The 12259-nt window shown below is 23.1% G+C and overlaps 3 protein-coding genes across 3 annotated transcripts; 2 read left to right on the top strand and 1 right to left on the bottom strand.

Annotated features, from left to right (window-relative positions):
• Nucleotides 1-323: 323 nt before the first annotated feature.
• Nucleotides 324-2744, top strand: PBANKA_0908000 (conserved Plasmodium protein, unknown function; the record flags this gene model as incomplete). Its single annotated transcript, XM_034564656.1, has 1 exon — nucleotides 324-2744. One exon carries the CDS (start codon nucleotides 324-326, stop codon nucleotides 2742-2744), a length of 2421 nt encoding a protein of 806 aa, XP_034421431.1.
• A 1296-nt stretch (nucleotides 2745-4040) lies between these two features.
• On the top strand, nucleotides 4041-10523 carry PBANKA_0907900 (conserved Plasmodium protein, unknown function; the record flags this gene model as incomplete). Its single annotated transcript, XM_034564655.1, has 1 exon — nucleotides 4041-10523. The coding sequence occupies one exon, from the start codon at nucleotides 4041-4043 to the stop codon at nucleotides 10521-10523; it is 6483 nt and encodes a 2160-aa protein (XP_034421430.1).
• An 859-nt stretch (nucleotides 10524-11382) lies between these two features.
• On the bottom strand, nucleotides 11383-11900 carry PBANKA_0907800 (ATP synthase-associated protein, putative; the record flags this gene model as incomplete). Its single annotated transcript, XM_034564654.1, has 2 exons — nucleotides 11383-11557; nucleotides 11740-11900. 2 exons carry the CDS (start codon nucleotides 11898-11900, stop codon nucleotides 11383-11385), a joined length of 336 nt encoding a protein of 111 aa, XP_034421429.1.
• Nucleotides 11901-12259: the final 359 nt, after the last annotated feature.

Genomic DNA, 12259 nt, shown 5'->3' with positions numbered 1-12259 from the left:
TAAAAGAATTATCATTATAGATTTTTATAATTACAAATAAAAATAGACATATATATTTTTTTTTATTTTATAAGAAAGCAAATACCTTATTACGATAATTACAGCTTAAAACTTGTAAACAAAATTAACTATTGCAAGGAAATACAAAAAAAAGATATTTAAGAATAATTTGGTGTTACATTTGAGAATATAAACTAGTAGAAAAGGCAGAAAATAAAAAACGGAAAGAAGGGAAAATTGTATACACGGAAAGTCCCATAATCTGAACTTTTAAAAAAAAATAAAAATAAAAAAAAGTAAAAGTATAGACACTTTTGATGAAAATGAAAAAAGACAATGAAGAAGAGGATATAGAATCAGGAGTGAAAAAAAAAAAAAAAAATGAAGAAACTCCAAACAATATTAATGTTAATCTTAATATTTTGAACAAAAAAAAAAATTTTCATAGAAAAAATCCAAATGGAAAGCGACGAAAAAAAAATATGATTATTCCTTTAGAGTCATCCTTAAAAAATAATAATAACTATTACAATGATCCGTATACTAAAGTTTGTATGAATAAAAATTATGAGCAAAATAAAAATATAGGTTATAATAACAGAAATATAAAAGAAAATGATGAAAATTTGATAAAAACAAAGAAATATAGTAATAAACAGGCAACAACCAGTTATAAAAATTATGATGAAGAAGAAAATTTTATAAAGAAAAAAAATAAAAAAGTATTAGGAGGCAAACAAATAATGAATGTAAACATAAGAGGGAATAGTAAGGCCTTGATTGAACAGGAAAATAATAATAATAATCTAGAGATAATAGATAGCGATAAAAATGTTCGAAAAATTAAAATTAAAACTACAATAAATAGGCCTGTAGAAAGAACAATACCGTGCATAAGTTATAGAAATGACATTTACCAATTAAAAATAGGATGGTGGAATTTGGGAAAAAAATTTAAACTACTTTCTAACATTGAAAAATGTAAGGAAAATATTAAGGAAAAATATTATAAAAATCGAAATAATTGTAAAAATATATCATCTACAATTTCTACAAATAAATATTTTAATAAATTTTTGCCTAACGAATATTTATACACACCAACAACAAATATAAGTTATTTTAGAAGTAAAAATTCATTAAATATTAAAACAAATCCAGTTAGTGATTTTCACAAACTAAACTTAAGACCTATTACTGGTTTTTTGCAATCATATAGAAAAGAAAAAGATCGAATAAATGAATTAAACCCGCATGCTATAATAAAGGTATCGAAATATCCATACATGCAAGATGGGTATCAAAACGCATTAAATAATAATAATAAGAAGATTTCCGAAAAAAGTGGAGAAAGAAAAGATGGGTTAAGTATTGGTAAAGTCAATGTTCTCATTTCGGATAAAAAAGATTCAAATTTAGATGATACTTTTGGTTTTTTTGCAAAAATATCTAAGAATGATAAGCAAATAGAAGATAGGGTCAGAAATAAAGGCGCCCAATCAAATTCGAAAAAAGTTCATATAAAATTGAGAAAAAGTGAATCAAACAATGAAACAAATAAAAGGGAAATAAATGAAACAAAAAATGATAATCGAAAAAAAAGAAAAAAAAAAATGAAAAAATGTACAAATATTAAGAATCAGTCAAACATAATAAAATATAATAAAAGGAATTCTAGTGATATTTCTGATCATTTTCAAAATATCGAAAAAGTAAGAATAAAAACAGAAAATTTAAATTCTTCAAACAAAAGAATAAATAAAAATATAGAAATTACTGGAAATTCAACATCACCATATGAGTCTAATGAATCGAGTGATGAGGGTTTTGTAAAAACAAGATCAGAAGAATTTTATAAATCTCCAAAAATCGAACGAGAAGATTTATTTGATGTAGGTAGAAAAAACTCAGAAGAATTAAGCATGTGCCATTTATCCAAATCAAATGAATCATATAAGAGTAACTTATCAAAAACAACATACAGCTACAAAAAAAGTCCTTATGAAATAAGAAAAAAAAATAAATACATAAAACAAAAAATGCCACCAAATTTTAATATTAAAGTTAAATCTAATGCTAGAAAAAACATGAAAAAAAAAAGTCAATACAGATACATAAAATATAATGGAGATATAATCAGTGTTATTAGCAATTATAGCAGTAGTATCGAAGAGTCAGGAAATGTATCTTCTGTATATAGACACGAATCAGAGAATAGAGAAATGAAATATTATAAAAAATATAATAACAAAAGACAGGATAATAGTTGTGAATGCAATAATAATTATGCTAAAAACATAAGCCAACTAAGCAATGCAAATATAAAAAAAAAAATAAAAATATGTAGATATAAAAATGATATAAAAAAAAATTATTATAATACACAAAGTGATTGTTGTGTAAGTAGTGAAAATAGGCTAATGCAAAATTACAAAGAATTAAATTATAATAGACAATTATATCGAAATTTTAAAAATAGCACCAATGAATATTCTTCAGAAAATGACAGTGTATGTAACGAATACGTAGATTCAATCGAAATGGGCAGCAAACACAATTTAAGAAATAGTAGTTTCTACGAGAAAAAAACAAGCAGTGAAAAATATAATTATCAAAATCATCAAAATTTAGACTATGATATTAATCACAATTATCAGAATAATAATGATGGCCATAAAAACATAAAAAGGTGGGATTCATTCCAGTTGGAAAAAGAATATGATGAATATTTTTGCAAGTCTTAATCCAAACCGAAAGAATGTTAAAGGATGAAAAAACTTATATATAGTTAGCATACCAAATTGTGTGCGTAATTTTATTTTTTAAATTATACATTTGATGATTGATCATACTTTTGTTTCGTCTTTTTAGTTCTCTTTATTATTTTCTACATTATCTTTTACATGTTTTAATCCATTTTTCGGTTTATAATAACTATAAATTAAAATATTGATAATTTCAAATTTAATTTTAATATATTAAAAAAAATGTTCGCAACTATTCCATTTATCAAACTATAAAAATAAAAATGTAATAATAATATGAAAATATTTTTGCAAATAAATCACACTGTTAAGTGTATTCCGGATGTAAAACAAATAAACGTTTTCTTTTTGTAACTTTTACATTCTCATATGATGTTGTAGAATTTAAACTATTGTGTCATCATGAATATAAAACACAAAATAAAAAAATTGACCCAAGTAATAAATAATTTAAAAATCAATTATAAATATTTTTTTCGGTTTTTTAATTCATGAATGTAATTCCTATATGGCTATTAATTATTCTATTCGTATGCATATGTATTATGTATATATTATTTTTTTTTTTCCGAGTATATATTTTTTAATGTGTGCAAAAAAATATATAGACATTGAATTATTGTTTTTGTAATGATTAATGACTCGAAATATGCTCTTAGAAAAAATTAAACTTATTATTATTGTAAAATAATTATTTTATTTAATATATATAACGAATGTATTTTTTTACAACTATAAATGAAATAAAAATTTAATTTTTTTGTTTATTTTGCTTATTTTGTTTATTTTTTTGTTTTATGTAATTATAGTCCTTTTATCGAGTCATTTAAGATTACAAAATTGTGTGTTGTGTTGTTTCACGTTTTATAAGTATTGTCTTTTTTTTTATAATTTCATTACTATACGAAAAGGGAGGAAAATTAAATACCCGTTTGCTATTTATCTTTTTTATGATTATATATACACAAATAGGGTACTCATAGTATATAATAAGTTTTAAAAAAAAATTTTGTTATGTTATGGGTATAGAAATATGGATATGTAGAAAAACAAATTTTGCTTCGTCTTTCGTTTTTTTTTTTTTCTTTTTTGGTTTTTTTTCATTAAACCTATTTTCGGAATATTCAAGTGAATTTTATTTATTAAAATAATAAAAACAATCAAATATTTAGTAAGGGTTAATATAACACCTGCTATTAGGTGAGGGTTTATGGTGTGATACAAATAATAGTAGATAATAGGAAATAAATATATTTATTTAGTTTTAAAAAGAAAATGGAGAGAAAGGTAAAAGGCAGAGGCATATATGGAAAAACTAATTTAGTGAATGAATATCAAATTAATAATGCAATTAATTTAAATCGCGAAGAAAATGAAAAGAATAATAAAAACATTGTAGTATATTCTGATGAGTGCAACACACCGTGCTTTATAAATAATAGTATGAAAAAAAATAATAAAAAAAGAATAAACATAAAAATAGGAAGTAATAATTCAGATAATAAAAAATACACACAAAAAAAAAATAAAAGTTTTATTAAAAATATTGTTAAAAAAATTGAAGAAGCATATAAAAATCGAGTAAAAAATAATACAAAATATATACTTCCGTCTAAATACAATTCTACATTTTATTTAAATGAGTATTTAAATGTTGAGCCTACTAATAATGTATTATATAGACGTAGAATCCCAAATGAAACATTATATAAAAGCGATTTTAATAGAATGAATTTGAAGCCATTTATTCGATGTAATAGTTTACGAAACTTAAGCATTAATAATAATGAAGGAACATCTAAAAACAATAAAGCTATTATAAAAATATCTAATGTTAGTCCATTTGAAACGCTTACAAAGAGCAATATAAATAATTCTTCTAAATATTTCCAACCTTCTAATTTTTATGGATTAAATAAAAATAAACCAGATTATAATTTTAATGGTAATAAAATTTCTCGAACAAATTCTTTGCATAATACAAAAATATATCGAGGACAAAATGGGAATAATGATCATAAAATCAGTTTTGGTTCTTTGGATAGACGTAATACATATAACTCATTTGGTAATTCTGGAAAATATAATGCCACTAATAAGGAAACTAAAAAAATAAGACTACATATAAACAAAGATGATAAAGAAAATAATCAAAATTTAATTTCAAAAATGGATTGGAAGAAAAATCATTATGATCAAGATATGTGTTTATCTAGCAATAATATCAATGAAACAAAATATCATAAAAAAAATAAACACAAAAATGAAAATATCAAAACTAATATATTCATCCCATCAAACAGCTCAAAAAATAACCATATAGAAAATGAAAATAAAAATAAAAATAAAAATAAAAATGAATATAATATGAACAATGTAAGTACAAATAGACAAAATGATATGGGAAGTCAAGTAGAAGAATTGTGTTCTGCTTATGGAAGTAGCAATATTTCTTTTAGAGCACCTTCAAAAAATGTTATAAATGGTAGAATAAAATATTCAAGTGTTGATACAAAAATAGACGAAATGGATAATATAAAAAAGAATGATGATATGAAAATTTGTAGGAATAGAGGATCCAGTTATGTAGAAAATGATACAATGGTGAGCAATCATCAGTATGATAACGAAAACTTTGAAAAGAATAATTTTGATATATACAATAAATCAGAATGTGAAAATAAAACATTATTTTATAATAAAAGGAAAGAAATGAATGAATGCAATAGTACATTAACAGACAAAATGGATGATAGTAACAAATTGTGTTTATACAAACAAAAAGAAGATTTATCATTATGCGCTAGGTTTAACAATGATAAAAATACAAATCGAAGTTATGAAAATAATTCATTTAATAGTGAAGATGAAAATAATATTTCTAAACAAATGTCTAATACAATAGACTCTAATAGAATGATAGACAACATATCTAATCGAGAAAATAGTAAAGTATGCTTAAAAAAAGACGGTAAAAAAGAAAAAATAAAATTAAATAATATTGGAAATTGTAAAAATTTCTATATATTGAAAGGAGAAATGTTGAATATTTTGGATTATAAAGAAATAAAAGATATAAATTCCAAAAGCAATCATAGTAGTTTAACCAACAGTAATCTATATACAAAGGGAACATCAAATGAAAGTGATAACAATGGAAGTAATATTTATTATAGCGATGATGAATGGGAAATGAAGGAACGATTTAAAAATTTAAAAACAATTACTAAATCGGATAATATAAATATGGCTAATAGCAAAAAATGTCAAAACATAAAATGTACGAAATATAGCCAAAGAAAATTAAAAACAAATTCACAGAATAAACTAAGTACAAATAAATGGAATGATAGAAATAGTCAGCAAATAATGAAATGTGATCATAGTGCCAAAAGTGGGAAATCTCGAAGCTCGAGCACAAAAAGTTATCGAAATGGATATAGTGAAATGAGATGTAAGGAATATAGCCAAAATTTAAGAAATGATGAAATGAAATATCCAAAATTAGAAAAATGCCTTTCAAATGAATTTTTGGCAATAGAAAATGATGACTGTCAAAATAGTGATAATAATGAAAAAGAGATATATCAATATAGTGATAAATCAAAAAGCCCAAAATATTCCCATACATCTAAACAAAGTAGATTTAGTAAATATAAAAATAAAGGATATAATAAGAGCAACTATGGTGATAAAGATAATAATTTTTTGAACATTGAAAAAAATAATAAACATGAATATGGACAAACGCGATCAAAAAACGTAGAAAATAGTATATATCATGCAAGTACAAGATATAGTAATAAGAATAAAAGGGAAAATTATGATTATTGTAAAAGTAAAGATAATAGTATATTAAAAACAAATAGAGATAATAATACTCATAAATCAAGTAATACGCATTTAACTTATTTTGATGTAGGAAAAAATGAACATACAAATTGTGAAATATGTGAATATGATAAAGAATCAACAAACAATTTATGTCAAAATGAAAAAAGGAAAGTATATAAAAATAATAAAACAGGGGAAGTTAATAAGGAAGGAAGATCTTCAAATATAAACAGGGAAAGCATATTTGCATCTGACTATAATTCGTATAAAAAAGATGGACAAATTCAAAATAAATCAATGAATAGTGGAAATTATAAGGATTATGAAAATATAAAATCTAATAGTAAAATGGAAAAAACAAATAAAAAATGGGAAAATATATCTAAATGTAAAGAAAAAAAGGAAATCGGTTATTCTTCACATTATAGTGGTGATTCTAAACGGAATAAAAAAAAACAAAACAAGTTAGATAGTAATAATACTTATTGTAAAAATAGTTGTAAACAAAGTGGAACAACTGGTAGATCGATTAAATCAAGAAGAGAGATAAATGAAATAAATATATCAAATAGCTTCGAAAATAGTGAAAATGAATATAAAAAGTCAGAAAAAAATGAAAATATTTTTAAGAGTAAAAATAGTTTGGAAAATTCAAAAATAGGGATGAAAGGGATCAGTTCAAATTATATTAACGAAAGAAGAAATATATATGTATCAAATATTTTAGATAACAACCATGAAGAAAACAAACAAAATAAATATAGTGGCAAAGAACTTTGGTCTTCTAAAAGAGAAAATAAAAATGAACCCAATGAATATTATCAAAATATAAATAAAAGAATGAGCCATTTGAGAAAAAATGATAGTATGAACTTTAATCCAACAATTATAAGTAATAAACATGGTAACGTTGATAATATTAAAAAAGATAAATTTAAGATATCTTCAAATTTAAATACAAATTATATGAGTAAGGAAAATAATAACAAATCAGTTTGTGAATCATCTCATAATAGTCCCAATGATAGTATCTATTATAATTATAAAAATAAGCCAAGAAGAAATTTAAAGAGTATGTATGATGTAAAAAATGAAACATTAAGATCAAGACATGACGATATTTGTGAGTATAATGACAAAACAAATAAATCTAATACTAATTATAAGGTGGTAGAAAATTCAAACAAAGTAAAGAGTAAAAACATATATGAAAACAATACTTGCGATAAAGGGGTATGCAAAAAAGGGTCGAGAAATCGAATTAAAAATTATGTAAGTACTAATCATATAAATAGCAATAATAATAATAGTTGTAATACAATATGTTTGGATGAAAAAAAAATAAAAAATGATGTAGATATAAATAGAAAATATAAAAAAGGTAAATCAATTGAATCTAATTTTAATAATAAGAATACAAAAATGCAGAGAAGAAGGGGTAGTAGTAGATTCGTAGAAAATAGCCACTGTTTTGACAGCAATGATCAACATTGTAAAAACTATAAAAATAAATATGATAAAATTCAATATTCAAAAATGAATAGTGTAAACAACTGTATGAGTTCTGAGGAAAATGACAATGCATTTCCAAAAAATGCTGAATATATAGATTTGTGTAGTAAAAAAAATCGATTAAGCAAAAATTATACTACTATTTCATGCAAAGATGATAATAGTAAAAATATTGGGGAAAAAATAACAAGTAAAATAAATGAAGAACAAATAATATATTATACTGATACACCAGACTCAGAAAAGTCCAAAAGTCGGGATTCAAAAAGACATAAAAATATTTCTAAGATGGGATTGTCCAATTATTCAGAAAAAAATAATAAAAGCGATAGGTCTATAAAAAGGGTAAAATCAATACATGGAAAAATAAATAAAACGGGTTTAAATTTAAATGATAGTTATAAAGAATCAGCTATATCAAATCGAAAGAAAACAAACGAATCTATAAAAGAACAAATATACAATTCAAATAGCAAAAATAGAGAAAAAGACATAGTATACTACTCTGATAGTGAAAATGACCGCATATCGTACACAGATTTAAATGATCAGAAAAAAAAATCAATAACATCACAAATTTCGAATAGGTCAAATATGCAAAAGAGTAAAAGCAAAGAGAAAAACATAAGTAGGGAAATGAATAGCAATGAAAGTTATATTATAGATGGTAATTGTGGAAAAAATGAAAATAATTTTCATAGTGATAATGAAGAACATAAGATGGGAACTATGTGCAGTACCAGAACAAATAAACAAAATAATGAAAATAATAATGAAAAAAAATTAGAGAAATTTCAAGATAATAATTCCTTACGAAATTTGGATGAATACGTTGCGTCTAATAAGCCGTCTATAAAACAGGAATCAAAATGCTCAGAAAATGAAGTTATACCAATAACTTATGGAGTTGATAAAAATAAAAGTGATGAGTATAAAAATAATTATCTTGTTTCAGATGAAATAAAAGGCTCATATTTACATAATAATAAGTATAAAGAAAATTTATCAGAAATAAACAATTTTAGTAATGGTATAATAAAGAATAGCAGTAGTGCCCCAAATAATCATACAGTTTTTAAAAAAATGTCGGTACCATGTGAAAATAATAATGTAAAACATGGAACAAGCAATTTTCACATTGGATCGTTGAATGGTGTTATAGGTCTGAATAAAGCCAATGAATATATGAAGGAAGAGTTAAATTATTATTTATCAAATAATGGAAATAACAATAATAACAATAATATGAGAAAGCTTGGAAGTATTCAAGTAAATCCCGAAAAGGTTAATACTCAAGTTATTACAGAACATAGTGTATATGGAAAGGATAAAGAAGATACACTTAAAAATCCTTCTTCTGATTTAAACAAGGATAAAAGTTTTACAAATGTTATAAATAACCAAAGAAATATGTGTATAACTAATAATGGTATTAGTACAGAAAATTTCCAAAATAGAAATATTCCTTTAAATAATATACCAGTTATAAATAACAATCCTATAAATAGAAAATTTGTTCCAATGGACAATAGGATTATTGCTCCTAAAAGTTGTGTCTTATCTTTTGAACAAAATAATTCATTTCAGAGAAATGACACGAGAGATGTAATAAAACATTCTTATTCAAATCCAGAAATTGAAGAAAAAAAAAACGAAGTTTTGCATAATCATGGTAAAAATGGAGTATATGGACAAAATTGGGGAAACAATGGTATGGCTTGTTATGAAAATCCTAATACTAGCAAAAGTGCACACTATTTTGGGCAAGGTCAAATTGGTAATACAAATGAAGTTAGTGATATTCGTAATAATAACAATAATATAATATATGATGATATAAATAATTGTTACATATTGAATAGAAATATAATAAAGAATACAATGGTAAATCAAACACCAACAGTATCTGAACCAATACATTCTAACTATGGTCGTAATTTTTATTCTGCATATTATAATAATAAAGCATTTAGTGTTCCAAATATAGGGACGAAAAATATGAATATTCCTATATATAATAATCAAGTTTCCAATATTATTGATAATAATAAAATGAATATCATTGCAGGCTCTAACCAATCAATTCAACAAATACCTCCTCAAGATTTCAGAAAATTTGGCACATTCCCCGTAATAACAGCTCAGAATACTAATAGCATCGCGAATAACAACATTGCGAATAATAACATCGCGAACAATAACATCGTGAATAATAATTCTATTAGCAATAACTTGGAAAAATTAAATAACACCCAATTAAATACTGACAAGCTTATGAATAATAAATATCTTTTTTATGACAATGGTCAGGCATATATAATTGGAGATAATAAAATGCATAACCCAAGTTTAGTAAAAAGTATGAGTAGTTATGCAGTACCAAATGTATGTTCTTCATATAAAAATATATAATGAATTAACTAAAAAATTTGTCTATTTTATTATAACTTTATACCAAACTGTCGAAATATATCAATTAAAAAATAATAAAAATGTAAAATAATTATTACGAATGTTACTAGTATATAAAATATTGCCCCTAATTGTATAAGCATAATAATAGAAACATATATATATATTTTTTATTATTATGAATTAAATAAGTCAATTGCTAGTATTAGTAAATTAAAACGGCACTAAATAATTTCCTACATATTTTTATTCACACACATATATAACTTATTATTTTTTTTTGTTTCCTTCCCTTTTTTGTATAATTACACATATATGATGACATTTAGTTTTTTAAAATACTTACAATTTTGATTTGTAATTTTTTTAATAATATAATTGTATAAATATTTTCAATTTGCAGTTGTATTAATTGTGTCAATTATGCAAATTTTTTGTTTGTGATTTTTTTTTGTTTTAATTATTTTAACTAAAAAAATTGTTTAATTGAACAAAATATTTGTCTATATATTTATTGTTTTATTAATTTTTTTATTATTTAATAGACAAATATGTTAATGTGGGTTTCACATGGATGTTTACATAATGGGCAAAGGAATTATTCAATCAAATAACGAAAAAATAAATATAAAAATAAAAAATAATAATGTCATAAATGAATTTCTGGCCAACGTAGTAAAAATCGCTTAGTAACACAATTAATTAATTTGAATGTCATTCCCTCGTGTAATATATTTTATTTCCTTAAATAAACTATGATAAATCCGTATATAATATATGTATAGAGCTATTATATGATATTAAAAATACGACTGATTATTATGCTCATGCATATACAATACATATGCACACATTTTGTTTATTTTGGAACTGGATTAAGCCATTGTCCACCTTGACCATAAGCTGAAGCAACGACTTGTGCTACTTTTCTTTGTTTGTGATTCATATATATCATATACCATGCTTTATATCCTAAATAAAAAACTAACCCCATACCAAATGGATTAGCCCACCACCAATATCTATAATGATAGCTATATAGTGAAACAAGTAATAAAAAAAAAATATATATATAGTTGAAGTTATAAACATACGAGAACATTATTGTGCAATTATAAACATGTGTATTCATGTGTACACCTATATATAACTTGGAAATAAGTATCAAAATATTACAGTTTAATTTATTTAATAAATAAAAAAAAAAAAAACTTACACTCTAGAAACTTGAGCAATCTGTGTATTTGTAAATTCTGCCATACCATTGTATACATGTATTATTTGCTTATCTTTACAATTTGCCCATATTCGCTTCCATGTTTTGGGATTTATCCCTCTACCCATCATAGCAATATATCTTTGTATATGAAACCCCATTTTATTTTAAAACTGTTATATATGGAAAATATGATATTTGTAAGTTTGAAAAAAGAAAAAAATATACATATAATTTATTGTAACATAATGCTATTGGTCATTGACTACTTTTAATTTGGGATATTATAAAACTTGCATAAGTTTTTATATTTTCAATTGTAAATTTAAAATGGGCATATATATATAATCATTATTATTGCTTAATTATATATAATCAATATTATTCCTTAATGGTAATATAATAATATAATTATGATATTTTATTTTCGTAATATGTTGTGTATATTATAAATAAAGCATGCTTAGGATTTTATGTTACCCATATAAAATATTTTTTTCCTTTTTTTCAAGTTTGATAT

The sequence above is a fragment of the Plasmodium berghei genome (assembly GCF_900002375.2).
Source record: "Plasmodium berghei ANKA genome assembly, chromosome: 9".
Classification (NCBI taxonomy): domain Eukaryota; phylum Apicomplexa; class Aconoidasida; order Haemosporida; family Plasmodiidae; genus Plasmodium; species Plasmodium berghei.
Note: the sequence above shows the minus strand (reverse complement) of the source record. Positions and strands in the feature narration are given on the sequence as shown.